This window comes from Pelophylax lessonae (assembly GCF_965119305.1).
Source record: "Pelophylax lessonae genome assembly, chromosome: 2".
Taxonomy (NCBI): Eukaryota; Metazoa; Chordata; class Amphibia; order Anura; family Ranidae; genus Pelophylax; species Pelophylax lessonae.
The window spans coordinates 14,329,827-14,352,007 of record NC_138769.1 but is presented as its reverse complement, the minus strand read 5'-3'; the positions used below and the strand labels follow the sequence as shown (position 1 = coordinate 14,352,007).

At 45.0% G+C, this 22,181-nt stretch overlaps 1 protein-coding gene across 1 annotated transcript; it reads right to left on the bottom strand.

The window, feature by feature from the left end:
* Positions 1 to 408: 408 nt before the first annotated feature.
* On the bottom strand, positions 409 to 15,922 carry PLA1A (phospholipase A1 member A). Its single transcript, XM_082246534.1, has 7 exons — positions 15,592 to 15,922; positions 13,400 to 13,616; positions 7,524 to 7,701; positions 7,262 to 7,370; positions 5,483 to 5,584; positions 4,600 to 4,689; positions 409 to 670 (listed from the first exon to the last, which is right to left on the bottom strand). The coding sequence occupies exons 1-7, from the start codon at positions 15,656 to 15,658 to the stop codon at positions 441 to 443; spliced, it is 993 nt and encodes a 330-aa protein (XP_082102660.1). The 5' UTR covers positions 15,659 to 15,922; the 3' UTR covers positions 409 to 440.
* Between the last annotated feature and the right edge of the window lie 6,259 nt (positions 15,923 to 22,181).

Sequence of the window (22,181 nt, the reverse complement as noted above, 5' to 3'; positions counted from 1 at the left end):
TGTAGTGCTCATGTGCTAATAAAATACATGCTGGTAGGAGAAGAGAGCAGAGTGACAAAGAGATGAGGCCATCTGTCTGCTCCTTCTCCTTTCACTGTCCAGTCACAGAGTCACATACAACACCTGCAAGTGTTACTGGACTGTGGCAGTAAAAGATCAGGTCCCCTACTGTGTCAAACAGGGCTGTGATGTGTAGCAAAGACTGTGTAAATCTCAGGACTGGAAGGACAGAAATAAAAATCCATTGGCAGGTAACAGAGCTGCTATACAGTATATTTATTTCATCTGTGTATGTTGCTGTGGGGTTAAGCATTAAAACCAACAAAAATCACCATCATTTGACCAAATTTTACCAAAATGTTCTGATTCTTACTGAAATGTTGGCAGAAAGAAGACTCCTAATTCCACTCATCCCTTACCATATGTATGTACAAAATAATTCAGATTTCCTTCAGCACAATGGGTACAAGGTGAAAGAAGAACAGAGGTGTGAATGACGTACCTAAACGGGGACAAGATGACAGATCTGTGGTCTCACAATCCACGCAAAGACCTGCCTGGAAATTCTTGTAGGTGGAGCATGGAAAACCAATGAAGGAGCACCTTCCACGCAACGCATTGATGTACACGGCCACTGACCTCATGTGGTCACAGATGAGATATTGGTATGCTGGTAAAGATAATATAGATATTTTATAAAAACTGGAGAAGTATGGTGTCCCCAACAGTCGTCAGATGTCATTTTCCAAACCACACAGCTAGATTCTGATTGTTTGTTACAGAATGTATCTCCAACTTATATAAAAGGTACAATATTGATATACAGTATGTTAACCATTGGCAGATGCCACAGGCTCACCCACAGTATAAATTCTCAGTATTCACCACTCTGCAAGGAGAAATAGGCCAGTAAGCGCTATATGCTTTGCTGTGAGATGCCACTAGGTCATAGCCCCCAGGGTCGCCACACCAATGACTAGCACCAATAGGGATGCTACAAGGAGGCGACATAATGGCACCAAACAGATTTGTTAGGTCCAGATTGAGGCCGAGACAGACAGCAGGTAAGCTTAGTTGGTTTTCAGGCACAGGTCAAGGCAGGCAGCAGACAAGGATAATCAAGTTTCTAGGCAGAGATCAAGGCAGGCAGTACACAAGAATAATCAAGTTTCTAGGTAGAGGTCAAGGCAGGCAGTAGACAAGGATAGTCAAGTTTCTAGACAGGGGTCAAGTCAGGCAGGAGACAAGGATAGTCAAGTTTCTAGGCAGTGGTCAAGCCAGGCAGTAGACAAGGATAGTCAAGTTTCTAGACAAGGGTTAAGGCAGACAGTAGACAAGGATAGTCAAGTTTCTAGGCAGAGGTCAAGGCAAGCAGTAGACAAGGATAGTCAAGTTTCTAAGCAGAGGTCAAGGCAGGCAGTAGACAAGGATAGTCAAGTTTCTAGGCCGGGGTTAAGGCAGGCAGTAGACAAGAATAGTCATTTTTTCTAGGCAGAGGTTAAGGCATGTAGTAGACAAGGATAGTCAAGTTTCTAGGCAGAGGTCAAAGCAGACAGCAGACAATGATAGTCAAGTTTCCAGACAGAGGTCAAGGCAGGCAGAAGAAAAGGCTTGTCGAATTTCTAGGCAGGGGTGAAGATAGGCAGTAGAGAAGGATAGACAAGTTTCTAGGCAGAAGTAAAGGCAGGCAGTAGACAAGGATAGACATGTTTCTAGGCAGGGGTCAAGGCAGGCAGTAGACAAGGATAGTCAAGTTTCTAGGCAGAGGTCAAGGCAGGCAGTGGACAAGGTTAGACAAGTTTCTAGGCAGAGGTCAAGGCAGGCAGTAGACAAGGATAGTCAAGTTTCTAGGCAAAGTTTAAGGCAAGCAGTAGACAAGGATAGTCAAGTTTCTAGGCAGAGTTCAAGGCATTAGACAAGGATAGTCAAGTTTCTAGGCAGACGTCAAAGCAGGCAGTAGACAAGGATAGCCAAGTTTCTAGGCAGCAGTGAAGGCAGGCAGGCAGGCAGGCAGGCAGGAGAAAAGGATAGTCAAGTTTCTAGGCAGGGTTGAAGGCAGGCAGTAGACAAGGATAGTCAAGTTTCTAGGCAGGGGGCCAGGCAGGCAAGTAGACAAGGGTAGCCAAGTTTCTAGGCAGGGTTGTGGGCAGGCAGTGGACAAGGATAAAATGAAAAAGGAAAAAATAATCACGGTAAATAATAGTGATGAAGCAGCAACTTCAAGTGTGACCACACCCTCAAAAAACTAAGTAAAAATAAGTCGCGCTTAGTGATTGATGAACAAATAAATGTCCAAAAATAAAGTATCAGTTAATCAAGTCCTGATAATAATGTGAATTAGTGAAATGTTCAAAAAGTCTCTTTAGAAGATCCAATAAAATATGGAATTAATCAGATCAGCACAGTGAAGAATCCAGGTTCCCTTAGGTAATGTGCTTACCAGATTTATAGTTAGTAAAAGCAGGGTATTACATCCAAAAACTTGATTGCAGAAGTCCCTAGTTGAAACTCACGGGATTGGATGGCATGGGGTCATGTGAAAAAAAGAAAGGACGCCATAGCATAAAATCCCACAAAAAATTCCTTAAACCCCCTAAAGTGCACACATGTGAAAATCAGAAGGAAGGTGCATCAATCGCCAATTGTGCAGCTGCTTACCAGAGCCGTTCAATTGACATAAATAAAGCTGTGGGTCAGCAAACAGAAAGACCTCTTATGGTGCCTGATGACAAAAAAAAGTGTAAAGGTTTGAGGAGTATCCACCACCAATATGAGAGACCCTTACCAGACTAAAGGTGATAACGGCAAGGTAGATAATAAATTCCCTCAGATGTTCCAAATAGCCACCACCAACAACTCGAGCCCCTTACCGGACCAGGATATAAACACTCGCAAGATGTTAGAAACCGGGCTGGGCAAGTTCCCACCAACACTCAGCATGTATTGACAGAGCCGATTAAGATGTGGAATGGCTCCCAGGGATATTCAGAGTCCCACCAGGTAGATGATAACAGGTCCCAAATATAGAAGGAAAAGGCGCAAATAGTGTAAAACCATACAACTTTAATTCTTAAAAGAAGGTATAACACTCACATTTAAAAAGAAGCAAGATCGCATGTGAAGCCGCCGGCCGGACGGCTGGGCACATCCGCACAGATCGAACGTTTCAGGAGATGACGTCAACACGCCGTGACCCAACGAAGTTTCGTCCAAGAAGACGTTTTCAAAGGTGTGGACGGCGTGCTGACACCATCTCTTATACATCGTTCATCCGGATATCCAGCACCACTGAACGAAGCCTGTTCCGCTATCTTACACAAAGGATATAGAGGGCAGTACTGGAACAGGGGGGATACAATGTAAATATTGCAATATAAAAACAATACTGTAAACACACAATGGTAGATTTTCAATAATGAAATAGCAGAAATAAAACAAGATGACAATCCTATAACGGATTGGACAAGGATAGTCAAGTTTCTAGGCAGAGGTCAGGGCAGGCAATAGACAAGGTTAGTCGAGTTTCTAGGCAGAGGTCAAGGCAGGTAGCAGAGATGGATAGTCAAGTTTTCAGACAGTGGTCAAGGCAGGCAGCAGACAAGGATAGTCAAGTTTCTAGGCAGAGGTGAAGGCAGGCAGTAGACAAAGATAGTTAAGTTTCTAGGTAGAGGTCAAAGCAGGCAGTAGACAAAGATAGTCAAGTTTCTAAACAAGGGTCAAGGCAGGCAAGTAGACAAGGATAGTCAAGTTTCTAGGCACATGTCTAGGCATGTAGTAGACAAGGATAGCCAAGTTTCCATGTAGGGGTCAACGTAGGCTGCAGGCAAGTATAGTCAGAAATGGGCAGGTTTGTCAACGAGAACAGGGAACACAGGCAGAGTCAGGCAACCTGGGTCAGCTACAGAAACGGTAGAAGTCATGGAAAGCACTCTCACAGGTTAGCGTTCAAGAGGTCATATCAATGGCTGCCATAAGGGAAAGGGTTTAAATACCCCCCTTGAAACATGAGTATGCTCTTATACATGGGGGCAAAAACTGTTCTGTCCCACTTATATGTATTTTTTGTGTTGTTTTATTGATCTTGATCAAGCTACTATTGGTTACTGACATTTACTGGTGGTTTAGGCTCACTACATCTTGTTTACTTATGTGATTTGGTATCTCCCTCTGTCCTCCCCTCCTGTTTACTGCTTGTTAGTTCAATGCTAGCTAGACTCTCCCCTTTATTTCCAATGTTCCCTCAACCAGTGTTAGTTCTTCTCAGAGACAGGGCTCAGGAAAAACATCCTTTGTACTACACTTATGGGAAGTAAAATTGCGTTGGATTTAACTTCTGTGTCTTACGAAGAGTTAAGTGGCCTGTGGATGGTGCCAAGTTAGCAGGAGACCATACTGTCCAGACATGCTGGGTCTAAGGACGTATGTCAATGCATAAAACAGCATTTGAACCAGAACACACACCAACGTGTGCATGCCCAACTGTAATCAAAATCAAGGCCATAACGCCGTGATCGGGCACGAGTGCATAACATATTACAGATGGGGTTCCTGGTGCTACTATAACAAATTTACAGATTAGATGAGTTGTGGAATACTCACGGTTGGAGGTGATATGGGGACAGCCCGGCTGGTCTCGGCCTCCGTTAATGAAGTAATCAATGTGACCCACAGAAATGCGGATACCGAAGTCTGAAAGGAAGAATTAACAGGAAAATGTTTTATTTGAAAGTTGAAAAAGAAGATAGTACATAATGAAGGGGGAGGTAAAACACTGCATTGTGGCCACTAGATGGTGCTAGCGATCATAAGAAAAAAAGGCAGTGCCATCTAGTGGCCATAATGTGGTATTTTCTCACACCTCTGTTTAAATGTATGAATACGATTTGACTTAAAGAGAAAATGCCCAATAACATTTGATTTTGCCCCTATTTGACCAAAATGAATGTACATGCATCTTCGCAGGATGCCCTGCGAAATTCTAAAATACACCCCAGAGTAAACCTAATTCAAGGACGGGCACACAGCTACCTTATAATCCTAATAAAGACCTTATCAATCTCTATTTTACTCTTTTTATGTCTCATCAGGCTATTAGTAAGGAAACACGCTGAGATTTTTTAAAGCCCGAGAAGGACTGTTTTAGGCATACGTGTTTTCTGTGCTGGTTAGAGATTGTAGCAATTTTGCATTGCTAAGGTAGGGAATGGGATTTAGAGATCTCCAGGTGACCTTGGTGACGATTTCCCCTGATTATCTATCTATCTATCTATCTATCTATCTATCTATCTATCTATCTATCTATCTATCTATCTATCTATCTATCTATCTATCTATCTATCTATCTATCTATCTATCTATCTATCTATCTATCTATCTATCTATCTATCTATCTATCTATCTAGTAGACCTTCAATTTACTTTTGCTTTATAGTTTAAGCAATATGCAATATATTCTTGTAATGATGAATGAATGGAAAATTACTGTCTGTATCAGTGTGAACGGCATCCACAAACAGAGCATCTCCAGGGTCCAGCCTGTCCTCCGGGTGGGTCCTTGTGAACTTGTACGCTGCTGGATCCAGACCTGAGAGAGAACAATACTATCAATCTAAGAAGCCTATGGGGTATTCTCACTATGAGGCAACTAAAGAAGATGCCATAAAAATGTTACACAATTGTATACTTTACAAGTAGTGCAAAGCTGTGCACTGTATTAGTGCATAGCATAATTTTTAGATGCTTTTAGCATCTTTACATGCAGCCAGTTGTTTATGAGGGTGGTGGATATAATGATGGTCATAGTGGATGTGGGGCCATGGTGGATGTGTGGTCATGGTGGATGTGTGGCCATGGTGGATGTGTAGCCATGGTGGGTGTGTAGTCATAGTGGGTGTATAGTCATGGCAGGTGTGTGGCCATGGTGGGTGTGTAGTCATGGTGGGTGTGTGGTCATGGTGAATGTGGGGCCATGGTGAACGTGGGGACATGGTGGACATGGGGCCATGGTGAACGTGGGGCCATGGTGGACATGGGGCCATGGTGGGCTTGTAGCCATGGTAGGTGTGTGGTCATGGTGGCTGTGTAGTGATGGTAGATGTGTGGTCATGGTGGATATGGGGCCATGGTGGGTGTGTAGTCATGGTACATGTGTGCTCATGGTGGATGTGTAGCCATGGTGGGTGTGTAGTCATGGTAGGTGTGTGGTCATGGTGGGAGTATGGTAAGAGCAGGTGTGTTAACATGGTAGTTGTGTGGTCATGGTGGAAGTATGGTCATGGCAGGTGTGTTGTCATCATGGTAGGTGTGTGGTCATGGTGGGTGTGTAGTCATGGTAGATGTGTGGTCATGGTGGATAAGGGGTCATGGTAGGTGTGTAGTTATGGTATGTGTGTAGTCATGGTGGGCATGTGGCCATGGTGTGTGTGTAGTTCATAATAGGTGTGTGGTCATGCTAGGAGTATGGTAATGGCAGGTGTGTTAACATGGTAGGTGTGTGGTCATGGTGGAAGTATGATCATGACAGGTGTGTTGTCATGGTAGGTATGTGGCCATGGTGGGTGTGTAGTCATGGTAGGTGTGTGATCATGGTGGGAGTATGGTCATGGCAGGTGTGTTGTCATGGTAGGTGTGTGGTCATGGTGGGTGTGTGGTCATAGTGGACGTGTGGCCATGGTGGGTGTGTGGTCATGGTAGGTGTGTGGTCATGGTGGAAGTATGCTTATGGCAGGTGTGTTATCATGGTAGGTGTGTGGTCATAGTGGATATGGGATCATGGTGGGTGTGTAGTTATGGTATCTGTGTGGTCATGGTGGACGTGAGGCCATGGTGGGTGTGTAGTCATGGTAGGTGTGTGGTCATGTTGGGAGTATGGTCATGGCAGGTGTGTTATCATGGTAGGTGTGTGGTCATGGTGGAAGTGTAGTTATGGCAGGTGTGTTGTCATGGTAGGTGTGTGGCCATGGTTGGTGTGTAGTCATGGTAGGTGTGTGGCCATGGTTGGTGTGTAGTCATGGTAGGTGTGTGTTCATGGTGGGAGTATGGTCATGGCTGGAGTATCATCATGGCAGGTGTGTTGTCATGGTTGGTGGGTAGGTATGATAGGTGCTCGGTGCTCCTTATCCTTTTTCACCTTCACATTGTGGCTACATTTTTTTTATCAGTCTATAATCAATTCCATCTGGACAGTGAAAAATATCCCACTTGCCTTCAGTTCCTCACCTTACCATGGTTATCCACAGAATTGCTTTTTATATTTTCCTACCTGTGATCCATCCAATACGGCCACCAAAGTGACTGCCTATGTTGCCGGCCACATGGGCCCCCAGAGACACCCCAATCAGGTGGAAAGACTCCAAGGTGGATCTGAGCTCCTACAAAACACAGTGAAAGATGGTGGGACTGGTAGGGTAGTGGCAGCAGTAAATTCTGAATACTATCAGTAAAGATCAATTTCCACAGTAATTCAATTTTTGTGAACCTTTCTAAACCAATGTAACTTTATCATCATCTTAATTTTTACTCACCAAAAAGCGGTTTATAAGTGCCACTAACAACGCAGTGAGCTTCGGCACATTCTCCACGGCCTGTTTATACTTAGCGGTAGAGCCGGACACCCAGTCTATCACCACCACATTCACCTCTCCAGCACCAAGCAGCGCCTCCACAAAGTTTTCAATCCAGGATGGCTTTGTACCCAAAACCCTGTTAAAAATATGGTGAATAACACACCTTCTTTATTGTTGTATGGGGCTGCAGAATACACACGCACTTATCAAATATTTCATTTAGTCACATTGCTTATATCAATATTACAAGCAAACAAAATAGAACATTTTCTTTTCTTTTGAAATTTTGATGGAAATTGCGAGATTTGGGTGATATTTTGCCATTTCGGCAAACTGAATTGGAAGGCAAAATTAGGGAAGGAATTTAAGGGTGTAAAGGCCTTTAAATGCCTCCTAAGGGTACATAAGCTCCTTTCATCTATTTTGGACCTGTTATTGTGCCAAAACCAGGCATTTTGTTATTTTATGTTTTGTTTTTGTTTTGTTTTTTTTACAGAAAAAAAAGACAAAACCCAAATGTTACTTCTGCCATCCGAAGATAAAAATCTAAAAGGTTTGTGGCTAAATGTGGGCTTTATCAGACCCACCCATTAGAATATAGTGTGTGCTGGGATTGTCCATTAGTGGGACTTTGCTGCCATCTAATGGTAACATTGTTGTCCTTTCTGAGGAAGTGAAATGATACCTTTTGGTGATACAAAATCCCTTGAGTAGTTTTTGGCAAAAAACAGTGTTTGTTAGTAGGGGGTCATCTACAGTGCTGTATTTTGGCCTAGGCCAACAAGGCCCAGGCCTAGGGTGGCACTTTGCAGGGGGGCAGCAAAATAGCCACCCCTGCCTCCATCTGAGACTCTTTTAGCCACTGGTTGCTAGAGCCACCTGGCGTCTAGCAACCAGTGATGTCACAACTTCTCCCACCCCCTCTCTCTCTCTCCCATCTCCCTCTCTCTCCCATCCACTCTTCCTCTCTCTCCCACCCCCCTCTCTCTCTCCCACCACCCCCTCTCTCTCTCTCTCTTACCTCTCGCGCTTTCTCTCTCTATTCCCCCCCCTCTCTCTCTCTCTCTCTCCCTACCCGCTCCTTCTCTCCCTACCCCGCTCCCTCTCTTTTCCCCCTCTCCCTCTCTCATCCCTTCCTCTCTCTCGCTCTCTCGTCCCCTCTCTCTCTCTTTCATCTTCTCCTCACTCCTTCTCTCACCCCTCCTCTCTCTTTCCCACCCCCCTCTCTCTCTTCCACCCCCCTCTCTCTCTCATCCCCCCTCTCTCTCATCCTCCCTCTTTCTCTCTTATCCCCCCTCTCTCTCTCTCTCTCTCACCCCTCTCTCTCTCACCACCCTCTCTCTCTCTCTCTCACCCCCTATCTCTCTCATCCCCCTCCTCTCTCCCCCCTCTCTCTCTTATCCCCCCTCTCTCTCTCTCTCTCTCATCCCCCTCTCTCTCTCTCCTTCCCCCCCTCTCTCTCTCACCCCCTCTCTCATCCCCCCTCTCTCTCACCCCCTCTCTCTCTCTCACCCACTCCCTCTCTCTCACCCACTCCCTCTCTCTCTCTCTCTGAACACCCTCTCTCTCTCTCATCCCCCCCCCCTCTCTCTCTCTCTCTATATATATATATATATATATATATATATATATATATCTCCAAACACCCTCTCTCTCTCCCCTATCACCCTCTCTCTCTCTCCCAACACCCTCTCTCTCTCCCACCATCCTCTCTCTCTCTCTCCCACCACCTTCTCCCTCTCTCATCCTCCCTCACTCTCCCTTACCCACCCCCCTCTCTCTCTCCTACTCCCTCTCACCTCCCCTCTCATGAGATCTCAGGGGTTCTTCCTGGGACTTGTAGTCCTTCAATTTTGGAGGGAGTCACATCCGTTAAACAGGAAGGGGTGGGGAAAATTTACAAAGGAGGGGGAGGGGGCGCCCAATTTTAGTCTTGCCTAGGGCAGCTCAAAACCAAAATACACCACTGGTCATCTATTACCATATAATGGGTAAGACTGACATTCTAGTATCATTTTGGCAGCACTGCCTTCCTTCTTTCGTGATGTGGTGAGAAACTGTTGCACCCCAAACAATGTTTTATAAATTAAGTTAAAGGAACTTCATGGCCCCCTCTAAATGTTACCAATGGGATTCTGCAGTGAGGAAATATGCTGATCTCTCATCCTGTATCTCTGTTCCCTTCTCAGTTCTCCTTCAAATTCCATCTTGAGGTCCACCTAGGGGACTCTCCAGTGTATCCCTCAAGTTCAGGCCTATATCCCTGTACCCCAGCTCCACCTTGGCCAATCTCCATCTCTGAATTCATAAATTGATCAAGCGGCTCACAATGCCTTTTTCAGGTCTTACAATCTTGGCTGGCCAATGCATTTAAGTACCGAATTACAGCACTTTTCTGGGCTTAGTACCCTGCCTGGCCAAGAGGCAAGCATTATTACCCAAGTCTCTTGCCCTAGCAGCTTCTTGGCTCCTCAGAGAATAAATCAACCAGGACACATTTATATTATTGGAATTATGATTTTGAGGGGCCAAGCCCTGACCAACTCAGCAGTTCTAACTCCCTAGCTACTAAATCCTGGTGGATTGAATTCTTGTAACATTCTTGATGGGGTACCTGTCTTTTAAGCCGTATAGTCATGAGGGAACATGCCCAAGTTCCAAAGAACCCAGGGATGAAATTACTCAGCAATATAGGCTACTATGGAGGAGAAAAAGATCCATCAGAAAACCAATGGTGGTCTCTTTGAAATTATTTATGAATCTTTCAACTGGCCAAGCCTTGGCCCATTAAGGTTAAAGTGCCAGAAAAGAAAACATTCTGGCCTTTTATCCTTGAAGAACCAATCCTTTACTGGATGATAGATTCATAAGGAGGTAAGAAGGGACCAACAATGGATTTTATGATTTATCTTATTCTCTTTCACAGCTGACAAAGGAACAAGCCTAAATACCAAAATAATCCAGGGGTGAAATTCCTCTGCTAACCATCGGCAATATTGGCTACTATAGAGGAGAAAGAGATCCATCTGAAAACCAATGGTGGTCTCTTTGAACTTGTTCATGAATCTTTCAACTGGTCAGGTCTTGGTCCTTCTAGGTTAAAAAGCCAGAAAAGAAACACCTTTGGCCTTTTATCTTTGAAAGACCAAGCCTTGGCCGACTGATAGATTCAAAAACAGGTAAGAAGGGACCAACTATTGGTTTTCTGATGGATCTCATTCTCCTCCACAGCTGACAAGGGAACAAGCCCAAGTACCAAAAGAACCCAGGGATGAAATTCCTCAGCTTACCATTGACAATATCGGCTACTATGGAGGCGCAAGAAGTCCATCAGAAAACCAATGTGGGTCTCTTTGGACCTATTTATGAATCTGTCAACTGGCCAAGGCTTGGTCCTTCAAGGTTATAAAGCAGTAAAAGAAACCCCTTTGGCCTTTTATCCTTTAAGAACCAAGACTTGATTGGCTGATAGATTCATAAACAGGTAAGAAGGGACCAACCACTGATTTTCTGATGGATCTCATTCTCCTTCACAGCTGTCAAGAGAACAAGCCCAAGTACCAAAAGAACCCAGGGATAAAATTCCTCTGCTAACAATCGGCATTACCGGCTACAATGGAGGTGAATAAGATCTAGCAGAAAACCAATGGTGATCTCTCTGGACTTATTAATCTCTGACATCCCTTTCTCTGAAGAGGAAATGAGCCGCCACCCTTCTCTCACTAGGTGGCAACTCGCGCAAAGTTTCGTTCAGCATTTCTTTGGCCCACTGGCCCAAGGGATCTTCACAAAGTGCCCATTAAACAAAGTATCTTCTCAAAGTGTCCTTTCTCAACACTTAGTTATCCTGGCCCGTTGGCCCAAAAGATCTCCACAGGAGTGTCAACACTCCTTCTTGTGACAACAGTGGCCCAAAGGCCAAGAAGATCTTCACAAAAGTCCTCTAAACAGGAAATCTCTGTGAAGTAGAGGGTTTGCCCCCTCCAGGTAGCCGCCCCTGTCTTTAATAGGAGAAGCTCTTTGTGGCAAAAGTTCTTCTCCCAAGTGAAGAAACTGTAGCAGTTTTGCTGAATCCCATCTTCTTTTGCAAGGATAGAAGGGGATTCGGGAACAGAGCCTCCAGCCCTAATAGCAACTTTAGTATCAAAGGAACTCTTCAGGCCAGCTAGCCCCTTTATAATTCAACTTTTCTGACAGGAACAAGAACTCTGCACACCTCAGTAGTAATGATCAGGATGCAGTATGTGGATGATCTTTCCCTCAAAGTTTCAAATGCTGATAGCCCAGGCTTGGCCTTTTCCATCTGGGCAGTTGACTTCCACTTGATCAATATAAATGGACTGCCCCAGATTCCAATTTGCCTTGACAGATTGAAAGGTGTTCCATAGCTGTGTCTTGCACTTGTTCCAGTATGGGTTAGGGACATAGAGATAGTCACAGACGGCTTCATCACACCAAGTCACTCTCTTTTCCTTGATCTCCTCCATAATCTCTCGAGGAGCATACGGATAGTCATAGCAAAATTCCAAGGCCACCTTACTCTGTACAAGGCGTTTAAAGGGAGAGGACCTGGGAAGTTTCTGCCTGTCTCCTCTCCCAGGTGGGCTGTATAGGGTCCCCACTCTTTGGTTAGACTGGCAAAGGCATTGTTCTGAACCCGGGCCCGGGCGTAGTTGTGAGGTTGAGACAGGTCTGGGACCCTAGTGGTGTAGGCCTCACAGAACCCCAACCAGGTAAGGTACCTGATTACAGTATCATATGCAGATGAAATTGTGTACAGAAATATAATTAACATATCTAAGGAACAACCAACACAAACGGTATTCTACTTTCCCCTCAGCAACTAATAGATGACAGTGATTTAATTAACTTGAGCTAATTAACTAGTAGACTTGACCTCACCGAGCCCCTGAAGTACAATACACATTATTATAAGTGTAAACACACCCCCACTGTAGACAATAGGTGAGTTAATCAGCACAATCAACAATGTGTGGAAGACAGGTGGTTGAGCTGATGACATTAGCATCTGCCATGAGTCTGACTTGCGGAGCAGTCCCCTATTGGCAATAGGCAGCCTTTAACATGGATCCTAGGCCTAGATTCCCAGAGTCTGTGTGTCTTGGGGAGATGTGGACTTAAATCCAAAGTAGCATTACTCAAAGGGTCCCCTCAGCATACCCCCCACAAAGAGCAGTGTTCCCTTACAAGCCGGGGCCCATAGTCAGTAGGCAAGAGGATAGCCTGCAGTCCACTCCAAAAGCCCCTGTCCTGAGTGAGTTTGTCACACCTGCCAACTATGTATGGTACACATGGAAAATTGACATGTCAATTGTCACAATTTCCCTACTATAAAGAAATAAAAAAATATATACTTAATATTTTTAGTATTTTTAGTATTTATATTTTTAAATAATATTTTTTAAGTATTAGTATTTTTTTATATATTTTTTAGTACTTTGTATAATAAGAACAATATAGTAAAATTTTGTACAGTCATTTTAAGGGGTTTGCAGGAGAAAAAATTGCTGCATGTAGGACTTAAGCAGAAGCCAAGTCGCACAGGTCCCTTGAAGGATTGCCGTATTGTTTGCCATGTTTCCCTATGATCGTCAGCTCCATCCAGCGGCCATATTGTGGTATTTTCCTGATATACAGTATATATATTAGAGAAAAACACATTATGACCACTAGATGGCGGTGGACAGCATGGAAGATAACCATATTAGAAACAATACAGCAACTATTCGTGATGCCTGTGTGAGTGTTTAAGACTTCCTTGCTGTGAATTTTTTATACATAGACCCCCTATGAGTCTAAATCTCTGTTCCCACCTGAATCCGTGTATGATAATTTTGGTATCCAGAGAGGCGTTGAACATTGAGCTCTCGATGCTTCCGGATTGGTTGATATGGATGATCTGTGCACAGATGGGGTTGCGAGGGGTGTAAAGGAGGAACTGGACCTCGAGTTTGTGGTCCTGGAAAAATCCCGACGTCTGGAAAGCGCCGCAGGCAGGGGGGGTGGGAGGCTCCGCCTGCTGCGCCAATGCTGAAAAGAGAAGTGTCATGATCACTTTTCATAGGATTGCAATCTATCTTTAATAAGACTGAGGGGGAACAGACATGGAGACCAACCACAATGCAGTCATACCCCCATTCATTCATATTCTATACAATCCGGTAGAAAATGTTCAATTCATAAACCAAGTTATCAAATCTTTAACAGCAGTGTGAGCCCAACTGGGTGTCAATTTTAAAAAGCCAACCCATCAGGATAAATATTCCTTATTTAAATAAAAAAAAAAAAGTGACAGTTATTTTTAGTTGCTGCCAATTAAATTTGAAAGTGACAGTCGCATGTCTGAGAATCGAGCGCCTTAGGCTGGCGTTAAAGTTTTATCAGCTGCTGGTCCATTGATCATTGTATACTCCGAATAAACCATATACAGATGACGAAAGCTGATTGGCGTTGATGTCTGTCCTTGAAAGACCTACTGAACAGCATTCAGCCTTTGCATTTACCTGACTGTAGTGCACTGAGTCCTGGGTTACTGTCCTGTGCACTTTGCTCTGCTCTATGAATATGCCCCAGCAACTTGGCAGCCCTAGGCTGGAGTCTGTTCAGCCTTTCCTCAAAGTCCAGTGGGTTTAACCGGCTCTGTGCATGCATTCTGCTTCTAATCTTACTATTTAAGATCAAATCCTTACACGCACCTTAACTTGATCCCCTGAGTTTATAAATGACCCTTATTAGCCATGTGACTTTTAACCCCCTTCCCCCCAGGGGTACCTAGTTAAGGCAGAAATAACACAAATTAACAAAGTATGGTATTTCTGCCTTAACTAGGTACCCCTAGGGGGTGGGGGGGTTAGGGTGTCAGAGCTGGGACGAGATTATCCGGAGCCCAGGGCGAACATGCCAAATTGCATCCCCCCCTAAAAAAAAATGAATAAGCATTAAATGTTAACGAAAACCCCCCCAAAAAAGGATTGAGTGCTAATCTAAATGCTCACCACCTAAGCAAAAATTCCCCCTCCTCCTAGTTCAAATCTCCCCCCTGCGAAAATCCCCCCTCTCAGCACAAATCTTTGTCCCCCCCATCCCCACCAGCTCAAATCCTCTACCCATATGCTCCCAGCACAAATCCCCCCCCCCCCCTTAAAAAAAAAAAAAGAAGAAAAAGTATTTCTCCCTCCTAGCACAAATCCTCCCCCCACTCCAAATGATCCACGTCCAGCACAAGTCCTCTCCCCCAATCCCCCTAGCACATATACTCCCCTTAAAAAAATATCTTCCTTCTACCATTTTTATTTTATAGCACAAACCCCCAAAATCCCCCTCCTAGTACAAATCATCTTCCCTCGTCCTTTCTCTCAACACAAATCCCCTCCAAATCACCACACGAATTCCCCTAAATCACCCCCAAATGCACACCTCTTTAAATTTGCCCTCCTAGAACAGTTCTTACCCCCTGTCACCCCCCCCCCCCCCCAAATTCCCCATCTCAACATGAATCCTCTCCCCCCCCTCCCAAAATATACTTGTGGTGTCCCCCTACCTCACATGATACCACGGTGCCCAGGGCAGCTGCCCCCTCCTGCCCACTCCTTGTTCCAGCCCTGGGGGGGGGGGGGGGTTAAAAGTCACATGACTATTAAGGGTCATTTATAAAGTGCTTCTGTTTAGGATGTACTGTATCTAGTAGAATAATAGTATATAATATAGTATATAATAGTATATAATAGTAATAATAGTAAAATACAGGAAGCACAGTGGCTTAGTATTTCTGCCTTGCAGCACTGCGGTCCTTGGTTTGAATCACGCTAAGGACACTATCTGCATGGAGTTTGTATGTTGCTTGCATGGGTACTCCGGTATCCTCCCACATTGCAAAGACACGCTGGTAGGTTTACTGGCTCCTGTCCTGGTATGAGTGTATGCATGTGAGATAGGGACTTTAGATTGTAAGCGCTATGTAAAGCGACGGTGCTATAATAATACTTGTAATAAATCAATAACTCACCTGTCGATGTGATGGAGGTAAGTAGGCTGGCGATGAGGACCGCCATCCCTCGCCCGGCCATGCTCATGTCCCGAGGTTCTCCGGTGACCTCTCTGGTGATCCTATCAGGTGGTGATAAACGGATTATAGGAGGTGAGCCGGTATTAAGGTTTTCTGCGTGTGAGCAGGGTCTGGTGCTGCTCTCCTGGCTCCAGCGCTGGCAAGGTTAATGCGATGAATCATTAGCCAGGACCCTGTGTGCTTGTTTGGACCCTGGCGTTGTTTAGCCAGCCTGAGCTCTGCCCTCCTGACAAAGGGCGAGTGTTGTCCTCTGGGCGCTGTGTCACCCGGTTGCAGGACGTTCGCTGTCCTTTCAGCTTTTTGAGGGGGGGTGGATGTCTTGTTTTGCCAGTCTGATGCCCCCCCCCCAACAATTGGCTGCCTATGCTGGAATGGCACGGCCTGATACAATACCCGTCTCTTCTCTGCGGACCAGTTTATGAAAAATAGAGAAATTTCTAAAAATGTATCCACCTGTGAGATCGTGAAAGATGACGAAACGCGGTCAGCGCACAGCGGGGTCAACCCACCCAAATCACATTTTTCAGCTTTTATTATCTTCTATAGTAATGTGCTACATGAGGGTATAGAAATGTAAAGGGTCAGTCCACTCAGAACTGTTATTTTAGTGTTTGGTGGATGCTGGAGAGTTACATTTCCGGAAAGTTCCTTCTATGTTTTGGGGACTTTATAGATGAGTTCCCAGGTCTGTACCCCTGCTGTGCCCATTATGAGGGGTTTCCACCATCCCTGTGCTGAGTTCCTGGGTCTGTACACCTGCTGTGCCCATTATGAGGGGTTCCCACCACCCCTGTGCTAAGTTCCCGGGTCTGTACACCTGCTGTGCCCATTATGAGGGGTTCCCACAATCCCTGTGCTGAGTTCCCAGGTCTGTACACCTGCTGTGCACATCTGAAGGGGTTCCCACCATCCCTGTGCTGAGTTCCCGGGTCTGTACACCTGCTGTGCCCATTATGAGGGGTTTCCACCATCCATGTGCTGAGTTCCTGGCTCTGTACACCTGCTGTGCCCATTATGAGGGGTTTCCACCATCCCTGTGCTGAGTTCCTGGGTCTGTACACCTGCTGTGCCCATTATAAGGGGTTTCCACCATCCCTGTGCTGAGTTCCAGGGTCTGTACACCTGCTGTGCACATTATGAGGGGTTTCCACCATCCCGGTGCTGAGTTCCTGGGTCTGTACACCTGCTGTGCCCATTATGAGGGGTTCCCACCATCCCTGTGCTGAGTTCCCGAGTCTGTACACCCGCTGTGCACATTTGGAGGGGTTCCCACCATCTCTGTTTGAGTGCATTATGCCCGTTAACTTGTTTGTGGCACATTATTGTGACATTCATCTGAATGAGCTGCCAACACACCACAAGGGACCATAAATCAGACCTTCACCATTTTATTTTTCATTCAGTGCACCACAAGCACTGTACGGTGTCATTGTGATGCACTCTAAAGCAGGGATGTGCTCTGCCTCCCCTGCCTTGAACATAAACTTAAAAAAATAAAAATAAATAAACGATTGAACTTTGAGGGTCATAGCTTATAGAAATGTGAGAATAGGTAGCCAAAGTCCTACCCCACCACTGGTCAAAATTTGGGGCTCCTAGCACCTATGGTTCCCGAGATACGAGGCTCCTTGCGCAGCCTGTTAGAAGCTACATACAGTTAAATACAAGCTGGCACACGCTGTTTGCAGCAGACTGAGAGGATGACTTCTTGTTAGAGGCACTGAGCTCTATGGACAGCTTGGAGCCTTGGACCAGTGGTAAAGCCCCATTGCTCCAAGTTGCTCCAATATGTGGCCAGAGAAAAAAAAGATTAAAAAAAAATTTCCATTTTCAGCCCACTAGGGGCGCCGGACCTATTGGTTGCTATGGGGAGGGGGGGTGGGATTTTTCACCCCACGTGGGGCGGGCAGAGGCGCCGATTGGCGGCCTTCTGGGGGTCATCGGGGCGCAGAGCAATGTGCCCGACACTCCCCACTTTCGTGATGTCCTGGCTGTGATTGCTTTGTTTCTCTCCCTGCAGTTCTTCCTATACTCCTTGTGCCAGCCTGTATATTTTTTCATCTCTCCCCCATTGTTCTGTCTTCCTGACACAGTCACAGCTGATCAGCTGCATTCACATGGGGTGAAAAATTTACTGTTACACCAGTTCCATAGCTGCCTGTTATCTTGTCCCAGTGCAGTTTAGTGCGCTTTATGTAGCTGGGCTTCCCCTCCTCTCCCCCAGGCTGCTCCCTGACCTATGCAACTTTGCTTCTTCTCCCCTTCACTGTCATTTCCCATCCTCACGTCTGTGTTCGTACAACTCCAGGTGGCCACATAAATGAACCACTGATTCACACTGTACAGACCACAGCATGTCCATGACCCCCAACACCCCTACCCCCCCCCCCCCCCCACACACAGATTTATTTATCAACTCAGTTTCATCTTTTAGATTTAGCGGGAATACTGTGAGTTATGTTTTATTTGTATATGCTAATAATAATTTGATTGTATTTTTATCTAAATATAGCTTTAATATTTTGTTGGGGGGGGGGGGCACTCTGCCAGGTGGTAGTCTGTACGGGGCCCCACGATTTCTATTAGCAGCCCTGCTCAGGACTGGATGGACAGATGTTAAAATCCTTAGGCAGGTAAGACAACTCCCCTATTTGCTTCACAATTATGCTTGAATTCAGCTTTAATGAAGAAAGCAGAGACCCCCCCCCCCCCCCGTGTCCCCCTAGTCACCCTTAATGTAACCTAATTGCTGAGCAATTTTCAAGCCATTTTATTAAAGCACTTTAGCTCCAATGAATGCACACATTGGAACGTTTCATCCCTTTAAAAGCCCCGGCCACATACAATGCCAATGAAATAATCTACCGGCCACTTTGTAACAAATTACGGCTAATAGCGTATTGGATGACCGCCGAAAATGGGAGCAGCGGGCCGAGTGCAGCGCAATATTATCCAATTATGTCATTGGAAGAAACCACTCACAGTAGCGGGAATCCAAATCCAGTGTGGCGGCGTGCTGGAAAACCGCCAGTTCTCAGCCAATTAAGTCCCACACCACTGCCCCCCCCCCCCCCTTCCTAATGTATCAGAGTCATTTTTATATTTCTACCATGCGCCTGTTTATTAGGAAATAATATTGTCATTACTCCATTACTTAAGATAGCAAAGTAATACATAGTCTGATAAAAAGAATTACAAAGACAATTCACAAATTAAATACAGGCTCTGCTTTATTTCCAATTTAGATTTTTTCCTAATGCAATACTTATAAAAAAAACAAATGGTTAGAAAAAAAGAAATAAAAAAAAAAAAGAAACAAAAAAACAAAACAAAATAGGAAAATAATATTTAACCACTTCTGGACCGGAAGATTTTCCCCCTTAATGACCAGGCCATATTTTGCGATTTGGCACTGCGTTATTTTAATGGACAATTGCGCGGTCGTGCGACATTGTGTCCAAATAAAATTGATGTCCTTTTTTTCCAGAAATAAAGCTTTCTTTTGGTGGTATTTGATCACCTGTGCGATTTTTATTTTTTGCGCTATAAACAAAAAAATAGCGACAATTCTGAAAAAAAACAACATTTTTCACTTTCTGTTTTATAACATTCTCAAAAAAAAATTAAAAAATCAAATTTTGTTTAACATTTTAGGCCAATCTGTTTTCTGCTACATATTTTTGGTTAAAAAAAAAAAAAATCACAATAAGCATATTTTGATTTGTTTTCACAAAAGTTATTGCGTCTACTAACTGCGGAAAAGATTTATGTCATTTTTACTGTTTTTTTTTTTTTTTTTTACTAGTACTGGCGGCGATCTGTGAATTTTAGCGGGACTGCGACATTGCGGCGGACAGATCAGACCCCTAACTGCCATTTTTTACACTTTTGGGGGGACCAGTTACATTACTACAGTAATCAGTGCTAAAAATATGCACTGTTACTGTAATAATGACACTGGCAAAGAAGGAGTTAACACTGGGTGATCAAGGGGTTAAATGTGTACCTAGGGGAGTGATTCTAATTGTATGGGGGTTGGGCTTGTGAAATGATCATAGAGACCTGTGTTCTTATATAGAAGGATCACAGGCGCTCTATGATCATTCCAGAGAGAAGAATGGTCAGCTGTGTTTACAACAGCCGACCGTCCTCTCTCCATGGGGAGCGATCACAGGTGTCAGGCGGCAATTGGAGCCGCCTGCCCTGTGCATCGGAGTCCCTGCTGCCCTAGCTGCAGGCACGTGAACGACGTAGGTGTACGTCGGTTTGCACAGGAGGGCCGCACTGCCGCAGTAAATAGGCGGCTGGCGGTCGGGAAGAAGTTAAGGGGACAAGGGGAAGGGGTTAAAAACCAGGCCTGACTTTGATTTTCAGACCCCGTTCACACTGGGGCGACCTGTCAGGTGACCTGGTCGCCTGACGGGTCGCCGTAGGTCGCCTGCCATAGAGAAGCTGTGGACCCGTTCTAATAGGAGCGACACAAGTCGCTCCGACTTAGAAAAAGGGTCCGGAGCTTCTTTGGGGCGACCCGGAGCGACCTGCATAGACTTCAATGTTATGAAGTTCGTGCCGGCCGCTATGAGGTCGCCCCGGCAAGTAGCGTCGCCCCAGTGTGAAAGGGGCCTTACTGTCTCCGGTCTGATCAATGTTTATAAACAATGTTACTTTGTATCTCTCTATCTCCTGTCTGATGAATGTTTATAAACAATGTTACTTTGTATCTCTCTATCTCCCATCTGATCAATGTTTATAAACAATGTTACTTTGTATCTCTCTATCACCCATCTGATCAATGTTTATAAACAATGTTACTTTGTATCTCTCTATCTCCGGTCTGATCAATGTTTATAAACAATGTTACTTTGTGTCTCTCTATCACCCATCTGATCAATGTTTATAAACAATGTTACTTTGTATCTCTCTATCACCCATCTGATCAATGTTTATAAACAATGTTACTTTGTATCTCTCTATCACCCATCTGATCAATGTTTATAAACAACCTGGCTTTAGGTTTTGTTCATACCTAGGCATTTTTTGGGTGATTTTCTTCACTAAGGCTCAGCTCTAAAAACATCCAACAAGACAAATCCTATTCCCTTTAATGGCCCCGTTTATATCTGAGCGTTTTGTCGCCTGAAGTAAAGCTCCTTTCGCTCAAAAAAGTAAATGATCTTTTTTGGCAGATTACAGGCGTTTTTCTGCTTTTCATTGGTCACTTGCCAACTCAAAACGCCTGCACAAAAATGCCGTAAAAACGTTGCACAAAAATGCTACACAAATGCTGCAAAAAAGCTAGAAAAAATTCCAGAAAAATGCCTGGAAAAATAGCAACGCCTAGATGTGAACGGAGCCGTAGTATCTATCTCTCAGTCTAAACATTTATAAACACTGTTCAGATGGTCCATTTTTTACATCAGCAGCTGCTACAGATATACTCTATGTTTACATGGAGACTCCAGGCTGTCATTTTTACAGCTGGCAATTGGCAGAAAGTCCCAGGTCAGCAGGAGTGGGACGGAAGTCAGGATGAGGAATTACACTTGCTCTGTGTATGCTGATGAGATTTGTTTGGGTATGTACAGTACACCCAGTGTACACAACTGGTTACACGCAGTTCACTCACAGTACTCCTCCCAGCCGAGTTTATTGTAAATTCCAGAGGAATACAGGAGCTAGGGGGGTAAACGTATTTCACAATGCGGAGCCTTCCACCATAATTTCTGCTCTGTAGCGGATAGCAGGAAGGTAATATAGGAAACATTTCAGACAGTTATACTGACATTATAAGACAAGGATATGTTTCAATGATAAAGGTAGTGAAGTCTGCAGTCTGTCATAGCTGAACTCTCCCAGTGGCGGAGGTAGGATGGGCGGAGTATGTGCCGGAGGTAGGATGGGCGGAGTATGTGCCGGAGGTAGGATGGGTGGAGTATGTGCCGGAGGTAGGATGGGTGGAGTATGTGCCGGAGGTAGGATGGGTGGAGTATGTGCCGGAGGTAGGATGGGTGGAGTATGTGTCGGAGGTAGGATGGGGTGGAGTATATGTTGGAGGTAGGATTTGTAGAGTATGTGTCGGAGGTAGGATGGGTAGAGTATGTGTCGGAGGTAGGATGGCTAGAGTATGTGTCGGAGGTAGGATGGCTAGAGTATGTGTCAGAGGTAGGATGGGTAGAGTATGTGTCGGAGGTAGGATGGGGTGGAGTATATGTTGGAGGTAGGATTTGTAGAGTATGTGTCGGAGGTAGGATGGAAGAAGTATGTGGCGGAGTAGTATGTGACGGAGTAGTATGTGCCAGAGGTAGGATGGGCGAAGTAGTATATGCCGGAGGAAGGATGGGCGGAGTAGTATGTGCTGGAGATAGGATGGGCAAAGTATGTGCTGGAGGTAGGATGGGCAGAGTAGTACGTGGTGGAGGTAGGATAGACAGAGTAGTACGTGGTGGAGGTAGGATGGGCGGAGTAGTATTTGCCAGAGGTAGGATGGGTGGAGTAGTACGTGGTGGAGGAAGGATGGGCGGAGTAGTACG

Coding starts and splice junctions, on each gene's coding strand:
- PLA1A (XM_082246534.1), bottom strand. CDS start 15,658: ATGAGCATGGCCGGGCGAGGGATGGCGGTCCTCATCGCCAGCCTACTT. Junction 13,617..15,591: donor TACCTCCATCACATCGACAG/GTGAGTTATTGA, acceptor TTCTCTTTTCAG/CATTGGCGCAGCAGGCGGAG. Junction 671..4,599: donor TCCCCATATCACCTCCAACC/GTGAGTATTCCA, acceptor TATCTTTACCAG/CATACCAATATCTCATCTGT.